We start from the raw sequence: 13,125 nt of genomic DNA on the forward strand, positions 1-13,125 counted from the left end.
CGCCACCTCCCCGGCCCTTCCCAGAGCCTGTCTGACCAATGGTGTGGGCACCTCCTGCCATGCTGCTGTCCTGCACCTGGTCAATCAGCCCCTCCGCTGGTCAATCCAGCACTCCACAGAGTGCAAAGGACCCCCCAGTGTGTCTCTCTGCCTGCCAGACTCAACATCCCTGAAACTGGAAACAAGCAGGTCCGCCTGGGATAGATAAGGCGGATCGGAGGGAAAGGCATTTGGGCCCTGTACAAAGGAACCAGTTTCCTCAAAGTGCCCCGGTCTTCTAGCAGACAAACCTCCACTTCGGGGCCTCCGTGTAGAGCGCTGCCTGCTCTCCTCGGGCTCCTGCCTCTGCACGGACCTGGATCACACGGAGGGGCACACACGAGGACCGCTGAGAGCCCACACGAGACCTTGCTTTGCTTGTCCTCACACGTAGGAGCTTGTGAAGATATTGTACAGTTTCTGTAAGATGTCATTTGAGCACAGACTCGAAGGCAGGGGACTGGCCGGCCGCACAAATCTGGAGGAGCAACACTATTCCACAGGGGAATAGGGGCGCAAGAGTGGGGGGTGCCAGCAGGGAGCAGGCAGTTGGGGTGAGTCACGAGGCCCTGGAGGCCAGCGGGGCACTTCGAGAAACTACCAAGTGGGCAGTGGGCCTGGCTGCAACTGCAGGCCATCCACACTAGAATGTTCCTGGCTTGCTGGACACAGGCTCCCTACAGTGCCCTCCCTATGTCCACACCACATCTAGAGCGGGACACTTCTAGCACCGTCCCTGGGTCTGAGGAGTCAGGATTATTGTTACTTGGCCATGGTCTCACGGTTTGTCCAGCACATCTCCACAGAGAAGGAAGGCAGGCAGCTGGCCTGGGTCACTCAGCGGAGGCAGAGAGCCCATCAGAGAGAAGTCCCATCTGCGGGAGCCCTCTTCCTGCAGCAGTGTGGATACAGCACGTCCCTGGAGACCCTCTGGGCGGGGGAGGAGGCAGATGGGAGGAGGGATGCCAGGCAAACCGGCTGGAGCAAGCCCTCTCTACTGGGCTCCATGAACACCAGCCACAACCAAACTCTCAGAAACAGAGGGGCAATAGTGCTGAGGCCTCATCTGGGAATGTGTGACTGCACCTACAGGCCTTAAGTCTGCACCATCTGGGAAGACTCCCAGCCTCAGCCATCCTTAATGGCCCCGTGTCAACATTCTAGGACCCCACATCCCCATCTCTGTGCTGCGTCACTACTGCCTGCCCTAATGTACATGATGATGCTACCACTAAGTCACAACTCTGCCACATTCGTCTGTTGGAGAAAACCTGAAGCAAAGGGAGCCAGAGGCAGAGCGAGAGGGAACATGGCATCCACGTGCAGGCCTGGGGGTGACCTGCACCCGCACTGGTCCTCTGCCCCAGGACACATGCTGTAGGGAGCTCTAGCCACAAACAGTTGACCTGCCTGCCTGCCCTCCCCTCCAGGTGCCGTGAGCCTTCTCTTCCCTGCACCCTAACTGGATGCCCCACACATGTGCAGGGGTCTGGTCTGCATGTCCAACAGAGCGGCCCCATCGTGGGTGGAATTTAAATGGGGTGAGTGCCAGGCCTGCACAATCTGGGCTGCCTGGCAACCGCTGTGGGCCACGGAGACCCCAGGCAAATGAGACTCAGTGACAGCGACAAGAACTTTATGAAGAGTCGTGATACATTGGGGTCAACAGTACCCACCAGTAGCTACAGGTCTCTACGGTAAAACGGTTACAGCCTGGGGACCACGAATACCCACAGGGAAAGGGAACAGGGACACTGTTAGGGGCAGTCTTGGCCCACCCAAGGTGGCCACCCGTGGTATGCATCCTGTGTGTGCACCTCGGTGCAGACCCTCATGGGTGAAGGTCATTGCGGGTCCAGGAGGAGGTGATGGAGGAGCTGCTGGGCGACAGGCCAGGGTGGATGGAGCTGTTACCGTCTGGAGCCAGCAGAGGGCAGGACATCACTGCAGGAGGGTGTGGAGGGAGAGGAAGCTGCTGTGAAAACACCCAGGCCAGAGGCGCCCCAGCCACCTGCTGATGCCTGCCCCCAACCCCACAGGGCCTTGGCACCCTCCTCTGGGGCCCGGACACAATGGGGGGCCCACCTGAAGCAGCATGCTGAGCCCCAGGTTGCGGTGCCTCCTCTCCAGCTCCGAGACAGCCTGCAGCAGTGACCCAAAGCGCTCGGCCGGGTCTGTGTCCTCGTCCTCTGTGGACCCCTCCTCTTTATCCGCCTCCTGCAGGAAACGCTCCTCCTCCTCGGCAAAGAAGGCCCGAAGCTTCTTGTAGTCGGTCAGGGCCTTCTTCCTGCGGTCCATCACGTGTCCCTGCAGGGCAGGCAGGTGGACGGCAGGGAGGGACACCTGTGTCCCAGGGCTAACCCTGGGGCCTCCCGCCTCACCTCTGCCCACCTGGGGAGAAGGGCTGGCTGCACAGCCAGCATCACTCCGCTGCATCCCTGCCAAATAGGGTCAGGGCTCACACCCACACCCTCTCCCTGGGTAGACCCCAGGCTGGAGGACACTTGCCTTCCAAACGGCAGCAGCAGACTCAGCCTGACCATGCAGGTCCCGGGCGTCATTCAGGTCTTTCCGCATGATCTCCACAGAACCCTTGTTCTCCTGGAAAGACACATGGTTACTGATGGGTGCAGTCAGAGGTCCAGGGTCCCCCTCACCTGGTCCGGGGGCAGACTCAGCAAAAACGGACTGCAGGGACCAGAGGGGGTCTCAACAACCTCTCTAAGCTCTCCCCAGAAAGAACTCCAATAGGAAAGGGTCTGCCAAGAATATAACCAGGTAACCAGACATAAGGCCACCCCTTGGGGGGTGCAGGGGGCCCAGTGTTACCGTCACCGATGGGAGGGATGGAGCACGGCTTTTCAAGAGTGCGCTGACCTAGACCTAGGGTTCCCCAGCAGAAGCAGAGCCCAGCTCCTGTCCACCTGCTAGCGGCAGTGCAGCCCCTAGCCACCACCCACCAGTGCCACCGCCCGGGGCTCACACGAACCCCAGGACCCACCCCTGATAATTTGCTGCCATGCTCTCTCCTCCCTCCTCTCAGGTGGGCACGGACCACCCTGTCTCAGCACCAAGAAAGGATCCATCTTTACTCTCGGAAATAGCACTGCCCCCAGCTCTTCAGGGGGAGGGGAGGTGGTCCCCTGGGCCCACCTGCACCCAGACTCTCCAATGGCAGGTTTCTCTCCAGGGTCGGGTGCCCCACGCAATGGTCCACGGCACAGCCAAGGTTTCAGAACCAAGTGGGTGGGGGTCATGGAGCGCCAGTATGAAAATGGTCCAGGTAAAGGCGGGGGGCGGGCCGCACTGGACCACAGCAGGTGACAGCCCAGGCCGACTGCCTGGTCCACTAGACAGAACCTGGGGGGGAGCAGGGGACACTGCCACAGGGTGACGTCACGCCTGGAGGAGGGGAATGAGGTGCGGTAGGTGAAATACGGGGGTGGGGTCAGCAGATGGACACTGTCTTCAGTACGGTGCAGGGAGGGGCGGAACTGTCTGAATCCTAGCTCGGAGAGGAGTGTCGGAGGTGGGGAAAAAAGAATACGGTCCAGGGGTGGGGCGGGCACAGCCGCCTTACAGGGCTGGGGGATAAGGGGAGAAGGCACCGTCCAGGAGAGAAAGAAGGGGGAAAGGGCACCGTCCGGCAAATGAGGGGTAACCGAGCACACTTCAGAATAAGGAATCCGGATTGGAAACAGGACAGGGTATCGTCAGAGGGTTGGGGACCGGGGATGACTGGAGGACTGGGCCCCGCTCGGAGGATGGAGACTGCACTGTCCAAGGCCAGAAAGCACGGATGGGGAACAGGACACCAAGCAAGGGGCCGGGGGGGGGGGGGGGGGGGGGGGGGGGGGGGGAGGGGATCCGACACCGGCCGAGGTGTGGGGGCGGGGAGCCGGGGTTCAGGCTGGGAAACAGAACACCTGCTGAGGGTGTAGGACAGACGGCTGGGGAGGGGAAGTCAGAGCAGCCCGGGGAGGGGGGGTGGGGGACGCAGGCCGGGGACAGGACGCGCACAGGTCGCCGCCCGCGCGCACCTTGCCGCGCAGCGCCTTCCTCCAGCGCGGCTCCCACTCTGGCGGCTCGGGCCCCGCGGCCATGCGGCAGGCGGCGCACAGCGGGCCCCCGTCGGCGCGGCACAGCAGCTGCAGCGCCGCTTCGGAGGCCGGGCCGTCTCGCGCGGGCGCAGCGGCCGCCTCCTCGAGCGCCAGCAGCCGGCGGCTGAGCGGCGGGCGGCCGGGCTCCACGGCGCGCTGCCAGCAGTCGTCGGCGCACTCGGGGCACGGGAAGGGCCCGTCCTCCTCGGCCCAGAAGCGCACCACGCACGCCCGGCAGAAGCGGTGGCCGCAGTCGGCGCGCACCGGCTCTCGCGGCGCGCGCTGGCACAGGGCGCAGGCGGCCTCGGCGGGCAGCGCCAGGGCGGCGGCGGCGGAGGCCCTCGGGAAGGGCGCGGGCGGAGGGACGGTGACCAGGAAGTGCGGGCGAGGCCGGCCCGAGACGCGGCGGAGACCGGGGACGGGGATGGAGAACACGGCCGGAGAGCCTAGGACGTGGACCAGGATGGCGACTGGGACGCGCGGGGCGGGGACAGCGGGGCGCCCCACGCAGGGTCCTGGCAGCGGTGCCCTCCACGCAGGGTCCTGGCAGAGGTGTGCTTCACTCCTTGGGATCCTGGCAGCCGTGCTCCCGTTACAAAGTCCTGGCAGGGGTGCGCGCTCCTCCTCCTTCGGAGTCCCGGCAGCAACACTCTCCCCGGGAAGGTCCAGGCAGCGGTGCGCGCGGCCCCTCCCGGGTCCTGGCAGCGATGTACTCCACCCCCTCTCAGGTCCTGGCAGCGGTGCGCCTCACTCTCCCGTCCGTCGGCCGGCCCACGTCCTCGCACCCTGAAGTCTTACAAGGATGGTCATTTCCCCTTAAATTACTCGTAAACAAGAGGGAGAGGTGTCATATTAGTATATGAAAACTAATTTCTAAATTTTTTTTGTAAGCTGCCAGGACCTGGGCGGCGAGCACCCCGCCCCAGCGCTGTTGGGGCGGGGCTGGAAAACGGCCTCGGTGGGGCCCTCTCCTCCTGCAACTGCTGGGCACGCGCGGTCCTGCGTGGGCCTTTTCCTCGTGCAACTGCCACGCGCGGACCCTGCCGCATGCAACCGCCCTGCACGCGCCTTGTCGGGTGGGTCCTTTCCCTGTGCAGCCGCTGGGCATGCACCGTCCCGCTTGGGCCCTTTCCTCGTGCAACCGCCACGCGCTGACCTACCCCCAAGCAACCGCTCTACACGCATCGCCCCGCGTGTGCCCTTTCCTCGTGCAACCGCCACGCGCGGACCTACCGCCATGCAATCCCTCTGCACGCCCGGCCCCGCGTGGGCCCTTTCCCCGTGAAAGATCTGGGCACACGCCGCCCCGTGTGGGCCCTTTCCCTGTGCAGCCGTGCAGCCGCTGGGCATGCACCGCTCCATGTGAACCCTCCCGCAGAGCCTGTGGTCCATTCTGCTGGGCATCCCGTGGCCTGGAGGAATCCAGAGCCAGGAGTTTTCACAGATTCAGACCAAAGAGATCCCAGATGACCCAGAGCTACAGGCCCCAGGACATTTGTTAGAATTTCTTTAGGACTGGGGGGGGGGGGGGGGGGGGTCGGGAATTGAGAGGAGGAGCAATCTGTTTTGTTGTATTAAAAACAACCAAGCGTGCAGTTTAAAAAAAAAAAAAAAGTTACTGTAATTTACCACTACATAATTTTTGTTCTTTTAATTTATCTAAATTTTAGTTAATATACAGTGCAATTTTGGTTTCAGGAGTAGAATTTAGTGATTCACCACTTACATACAACATCCCTGCTTACCCCAAGTGCCCTCCTTAATACCCATCATCCATTTAACCCATCTCCCACCCACCTCCCTCCACCAACCCTCAGTTTGTTCTCTGTATTTAAGAATCTCTTGTGGGTTATTTTTCAACAAACCCCTTTCCCATATGTTCATCTGTTGTTTTTTTTCTTAAATTCCACATATGAGTGAAATAATGACATTTGTTTTTCTCTGTCGTGTTCCATTCAGCATAATATATTCTACCTCCATTCATGTTGTTGCTAATGGCTAGGTTTCATTCTTTTTTGTGGCTGAGTAATATCCCATTGTATGCATAAGTATGTATGTGTCTGTTTATGTATACAACATACCACACTTTCTTCAACCATTCATCTCTGGTTGGACACTTGAGCTATTTCCATAATTTTACTATTGCTGACAATGCTGCTTTAAACATGGGGGAGCATGTACCCTCTGAATCTGTACTTTGTATCCTTTGGATAAATTCCTAGTGTAATTGCTGGGTAGAAGGGTAGTTCTATTTTTAAACTCTTTGAGGAACCTCCATACTGTTCTCCAGAGTGGCTGCACCAGTTTGCATTCCCACCAACAATGCAAGAGGGTTCCCCTTTCTCCAAATCCTCACCAACACCTGTTGTTTCTTGTATTGTTAATTTTAACATTACTTTTAAATGTTAAAAAATTAGTCTGTTATTCCATATGAGTGCAAAGTCTTCCGAATTACATTGGTTTCCATTTTTGTATGTTTGTAAAAACATGTCACAGACTTGAGAATACGGTAAATGGGCAGTGGGAAGTAAATGCCTGTTAGTTCTGTGGAGTAATCATCAAAAGAGGACTTCAAGCCTAGCATACCTGATTTGTTGGGTAAATTAAGAACTTAATGTAGAGAAAAGAGAGAGAAGGAAGGAAGGAAGGAAGGAAGGAAGGAAGGAAGGAAGGAAGGAAGGAAGGAAGGAAGGAAGAGAAAAAAGAACGGAAGGAAGAGCGAGACAAAGAAAGAAATTCAGCAAACTCCACGATGAAGTGGAACAATAATCAAGAACAATAAAGGTAAGTAGCCAAGCCAGGAAGTTTTCAGCCACAAATAATACAGGGTTCATAAAATTTAGTACAGAAAAATACAGTGGAGAAATACTGCCCTACCCCCTGGGATTTGTCAGTTCACACAGTCAGCATTGCTGAGTAGATGTGGTGGGGGGGGGGGGGAATACACCACTCTGACCAGTTATTAAGAAATAGGAACAGGTACACCTGGAAGGCTAGGTCGGTTAAACGTCTGACTCTTGATTTCAACTCAGGTCATGATCTCACAGGTCATGAGTTCCAGCCCCTGAGTCAGGCTCTGCACTGACAACATTGACCTGCTTGGGATTCTCTCTCTCCTTTTCTCTCTGCTCAAGCTCTCTCTCAAAATTAAATAAATAAATAAATAAATAAATAAAATTTTTTTTAAAAAGGAAATGGAACATAAGACTTTTTTCACTACTAAGTTAGCAGACCCCCCCAAAACCCTGATTTTGCAAATATTGCTTCTGTGAGACAGTGTAGTAATATGTAGTAAGCACCTTCAAATTTTTCTTAACATTGGAATTCCTTTTTTAAAAAATACGTTCTATTAAAATAGCCCAAAATGGAAATAAAGCCTTTCCTGATTTGGTTTGCTTTGGAGAAATGTTTGTCCATCCCTACTTGAGGAAAAAAACAAAAACCTCCAAGTTCCAATAACAGAATGAGCGAATTGTAGTAGCTATCCATTTGAAAATGTGTGCATGAGAGACTTGGGGTAATGAGAAATCACAAACATTGTTTCATAACCCCCTAGATCTGCTCCAAATTCCAATGCAGGCTTTTCCCCAACATCAAGTAATTCTCTGTGACATCAGCTGGGCGCTGTACAATTTTAACTCAGTTCTACCCACGGACAGGGGCAGGCCCCACAGGTGAAGGGCTCAGTCCTACAAGACTGCTCCCAAATCCAGATGCCAGTTCCAAGTGCAGGTGTCACTGGTGCTTCCGAAGGAATGGCTATAGATCAGAGGTTCCAATCACACTGTCCCATCGTCCCTCTCCTGTAAGTGCTGTGCCCCATAGACATTAATAAACTTTTTCTTTCCTTACTCTGTTTTTCTCTTGTCAGTCTAATTCTGGGGGCCCCAGCCAATGAACCAAAGAAGGGTAAAGGAAAAAGGTTTTTCCTCCCCTACACTTTTCATTACAGGAAATAGTTACTCCACGTCTGCCTTGTGTATTTGATCTGTTTTATAGCATTTGGGGTCACCCTATGTTAAGTTCTGTTCTCATAAACCAGGCTGTCCAGAGGGACGGTAACCATGTGGTCAGCTATACACCTGGGGAAATGATTGAAGACACCAGGTGTTTAAGAAGAGATGATTGGGGGGGAAGGAGTCCTGGGGGGCCTCAGGGGGTTGAGCACCCCACTCTTGATTTCCACTCAGGTCATAATCCCAGAGTCATGAAACTAAGCCCTGCATCAGGCATAGGGTCTGCTTAGGATTCTCTCTCTCTCTCTCTCTCTCTCTCTCTCTCTCTGCCCCTCCCCACCCTCTCTGTCTAAAAGCAAGTATTTTAAAAAATGTTTTAAAAATAGGGGCATCTGGGTGGCTCAGTTAAGGGTCCAACTTCAGCTCAGGTCATGATCTTACTGCTCATGAGTTCGAGCCCCATGTCAGGCTCTGTGCTGAGAGCTCAGAGCCTGGAGTCTGCTTCAGAGTCTATGTCTCCCTCTCTCTCTGCCCCTCCCCTGCTCACACTCTTGTCTCTTTCTCTCAAAAATAAATAAACATTAAAATTGAAAAAAAAAAAAAGCAGACTCCGGCCCGCGCCTGGCTGGATCAGTCGTTAGAGTGTGCAACTCTTGATCTCAGGGTCGTGAATTCAAGACACACGTTCACTATAGAGTTTGCTTTTTTTTTTTTTAAGTGACATGAGTGTTTTGGGTTTTTTTTTTTTATTTTTTTATTTATTTTTTTTAACGTTTATTTATTTTTGAGACAGAGAAAGACAGAGCATGAACGGGGGAGGGTCAGAGAGAGGGAGACACATAATCCGAAACAGGCTCCAGGCTCTGAGCTGTCAGCACAGAGCCCGATGCGGGGCTCAAACCCACAGACCGCGAGATCATGACCTGAGCCGAAGTTGGCGACCTAACCGACTGAGCCACCCAGGCGCCCCTAGAGTTTGCTTTAAAAGAAAGTCTGGAGCGCCTGGGTGACTCAGTCAGTTGAAGATTGAACTTCTTTGGCTCAGATCACTTGGTCAGTGGGTTCGAGTCCTGCGTTGGGCTCTGTGCTGACAGTTAAGAGCCTGGAGCCTGCTAAGGATTCTGTGTCTCACTCTCTCTCTGCTCCTCCCCTGCTCATGCTCTCGCTCCCTTTCTCTCAAAATAAAATAAGGAGCGCCTGGGTGGCTCCATCGGTTGAGCATCTGACTTCAGCTCAGGTCATGATCTCAAGGTTAGTGAGTTCGAGCCCCACGTGGGGCTCTGTGCTGACAGCTCGGAGCCGGAATCCTACTTCGGATTCTGTGTCTTCCTCTCTCTGTCCCTCCCTCGCTCGCACTCTGTCTCTCTCTCTCTCTCTCAAAAATAAACATTAAAAAAAATTTAATAAGATAAATAAAATGAAAATTTAAAAAATCCTGACTGTGCAAATGTCACATTTGGCAGGCGCAAAAGCAATAGGAGGTGGTTAACTGTCATTGCCCCTCATGCTACAGCTGGCGGGGTGGGCCTGGTGGGAGCAGGGAACAGTACCTCCCAGCTGTTAGGAAAAGGACGAAAACCACCAACTTCTCCCAGAAGCAGAGTAGAAGTTTCCAAATGCCCCCTGAGCCCCTCAGACCGCGCAGGCGCCCTCCCCGGAACTACTGCCCCAAAGTAACCCACGGCCTCATTAGACTATATTTGCATAGTGGTTTCCCGGTGTTGGCTGGGAAAGATCCAAAATGGCGCACCGGAAAGAGGCCCTGCGGGGACTGGGAGGACGGAGGCGGGACCAGAGGAGCCGGAGAATGTGGAAATACTAAGGCGAAGGCGGGACCTTTCGGGGCGCGCTCTTCCCTGAGTTCCCGCTCCACCCTTCTCTGCGTTCACTGCCAGGAAACGCGTGCGTCCATAAGAGTCTGGGTCTGAGCTCCGAGGGCGAGGACAGGGCGTCCAGCTGGCGTGTTATCGGGGCCGGGCGGATCCGCAAGGACGGCGTGAGGGAGGGGCCTCGCCGCCCCCTTGATCTCTGTGCAGCTGGGACGCTGACCACCCCCCTTCCCCCCACCCCCCCACCCCCATCTTGCATCTCCTGTGCTTTCTGAGGTGGGAAACAGAGGCAAAAGGAAAAACAAAAAAACAAAAAAAACTAAATCTCCTTACAACTTTCAGCCCCCTGAGGAGTCCCTAACTAGGGCGAGTGTAACATTCCTCAAGGAAGACCTAGTCCTCTTCATGCTTTGTTGGGGGGACAAGTGGTTATCTGACCGGATCGCAGTCATGCCTGACCGGAGTCTCCATCAGTTTGTAACTGCCTCAATCATTTACAAGGAAAAAAAGCAATCTAATCACTAGCCAAACTTCCAGAAACCTATAGATTCAGTTTTCCGGGTCCCTGATGTCTTCCTCTCGCTGTAGGGGAGAAAATCTGATAGGCTCAGTCACTCCTCACAACCCCCCCGTGCTGCCTCTGCCCACTGGTGCTGTCGCCGCCCTCTAATAAAACCACATTTTGGCACTGATGACGTCTCAAGAATTCTTTCTTGGCGGTTGGCTCTGAACCTCAGCAATTTCTACATTATTTCCCAAAGCCCTGTGCACAGAGACCCCACCATTTTCAAATCCTCTTGCTCTGCTCTCATCACTTGTGTTTTCTACATTTTGCCTGAGGCGTGGGAGGGAGGATCTTTGACCAAATCTTTGGTCTGGGGAGGATGGAGGGAGGCAGGGCGAAAGAAATGACCCAACACTGGTTTGCCAAACTAGATGGTGTCTCAGTACAGGGAAGACGGTTCCCCCATCTCCTGAGGAAAGACACATCGACTAGGGTGGACAGGGGTCCCTCTTGGGGAGGCTCACCAGACCAAGAGGTCCACGGATGGAGGATGCTCCCCTGACCCAGGAACCGTAGCTGGGGCTTCCAGAGAGATGTCTCTGGGCCCCAGGCTATCCAGATGACTCTTAGGGTTCAGCGGGGACACCTGTAGCCCCAAAGGATCGTTACTGTCTTTGTCTTTCCTCTAGGTGGACAGGAGATCACAACTCTTTGCCTACTGGAAGGCATGAAACAATGGATCTAAACCCACAAATTAACATGGCTAAGGTACACTACAGGCTGCCAGAAAAATCCTTTCTAGAAAGGCTCAGGGATGCTCTAACTACCCGTACCCATTTGGGCCCGAATCCGAGGCTGGCCAACTGATTCCTCGCCCGGTCAACCCCTGACACCAGAAGACAACTTGAGAGGCTCCCCTGCCCAAATGCAGGTGGCCTCTTCCATGTTTTATCAGTGGGATTTAGAGGAGGAAGACCAGGATAGAGAAAGAGAAGGGGAAAGGAAGGGCAGGACACCAGCACACTGCCGGCTGCCCTGTGACCTGGCCACTTTAGCCTCCATGGTCTCGGTCCCCTGGAACAATGGCCGCTACTGGAAACTGCTACACTTTAGGGAAACCCAGACACTGGGGACACACATGTGTCCCCAGAGGGAGAAGCTATCCACTCCCTACCCCCTTTGCAAAGCAATGGGACACTGGAGGAGGGACTTCCCCCCAGGACTGCCCCTTCTCCATGGATGGCCCTGCAACAAGGAGACCCTATGCCCCTTCCAGCTCCTGAGCAGGAGATTACTAGGTGACCCTGGAAGTGGCAGGTAAGACTTCAATTCCTGTTGGATGCGGAGGCCAATTAATTACTGGGTCCTAACCTCCTCAGGGCCTGTCTCTTCTCGCTGGGGTCTGTGTTGCTCAGCTGTCAGGACTCTGGGAGTATCTTCTCTGTCCATCCCCTGGGTCTGTGTTGCCCAGTTGTCAAGACTCTGAGAGTATCTCCTCTGTCCAGGAGCGCTCTGATTGCATGGACAGCACTGATTTTCCTGTAGCATTGCTGCTCTTGGTATGATACCTCTGTGTCCTTATCTGCTTTTTTTTTTTTTTTAATTTTGTTAGAGTTTATTTCTTTTCAGAAGGAGAGAGCACTCAAGCAGGGGAGGGGCAGAGAGAGAGAGAGAGAGAGGGGGAATCCCAAGCAAGCTCCAGACTGTCAGCTCAGAGCCCGACACAGGGCTTGAACTCACAAACTATGAGATCGTGAACTGGGCCAAAACCAAGAGTCAGAGACTTAACTGACTGAGTCACCCAGGCACCCCATCCTTCCCTATTTATTTTCCCAGATGCCCCTAAGGCATCTCAAGTGCCTAAAATAAGTAGGTAAATTCTCAATTTCCACATGGGTGAAACCTCCTCCTTTGCAGTGAAACCCCAACAACCCTCAAGGAGACAAGTAATAGTGAGGGAGCATAGGACAAGCTGACAGGTTACAAACTCCACTCCCCACCCTCCACCCCCTGGTGGAATGTGTGATATTCCTCAGACACTCCTGGCTGCCCAAGAACAAAGGAAAGGGGTTTTAAAAATGAAATTCCCTTACTGCCTACAGCCCATTGAAAAGTCCTTGACATAGGCAAAGTGACCTCCCTCTAGGAACTCAGCTGCCTGTATGAGGACACTTTGCTGGGGGCAAAAGGGAATCTTGGCTTAACATTATCCTGACCCCCAGGACCCTGTAAGTCTACTTCCTTTATCGCAAGTCCCCCAAGATAGATGCTGGCAATCATACTCCAAGCTTATGGCCCCCGATATATATCTCAAGGCTCTCATTACTGAGGTTTTATTAAACAGTAATAAATGGTGTTTCCCTAACAACAGCCAGCCCCTCTCAAGGTCCTGGAAACCTTGCTTCCAAAATTCCTTAGAGACTTACTCTATCCCTGACTGCCTCCCAACCTGAGGGTGTATAATCAGTTACCCCGTCATGACCCCAGTACAGCTCTTCCTGCCCACGGGTCCTGTCCTTGTGCTTTAATAAAATCACCTTTTTGCACCAAAGATGTCTTCGAGAATCCTTTCTTGGCCATTGGCTCTGGACCCCACAAACCCCCATCACCCCAAAACTTCATCACCGTGGTCTTCCCAAATCACAGGGCCCTAGACCTACTAACTGCAGACCAAGGAGGTACCTATCTATATGTAA

General features: G+C 54.3%; 1 protein-coding gene across 1 annotated transcript; it reads right to left on the reverse strand.

Annotated features, from left to right (window-relative positions):
* Positions 1–1,658: 1,658 nt before the first annotated feature.
* Positions 1,659–11,977, reverse strand: RNF187 (ring finger protein 187). The gene is made up of 8 exons (XM_042999234.1): positions 11,801–11,977; positions 10,954–11,114; positions 5,373–5,551; positions 4,080–4,885; positions 3,193–3,399; positions 2,548–2,640; positions 2,125–2,346; positions 1,659–1,983 (listed from the first exon to the last, which is right to left on the reverse strand). The coding sequence occupies exons 1-8, from the start codon at positions 11,975–11,977 to the stop codon at positions 1,981–1,983; spliced, it is 1,848 nt and encodes a 615-aa protein (XP_042855168.1). The 3' UTR covers positions 1,659–1,980.
* Positions 11,978–13,125: the final 1,148 nt, after the last annotated feature.

This window comes from Panthera tigris, chromosome A1, assembly GCF_018350195.1.
Source record: "Panthera tigris isolate Pti1 chromosome A1, P.tigris_Pti1_mat1.1, whole genome shotgun sequence".
In the NCBI taxonomy this organism is placed as follows: Eukaryota; Metazoa; Chordata; class Mammalia; order Carnivora; family Felidae; genus Panthera; species Panthera tigris.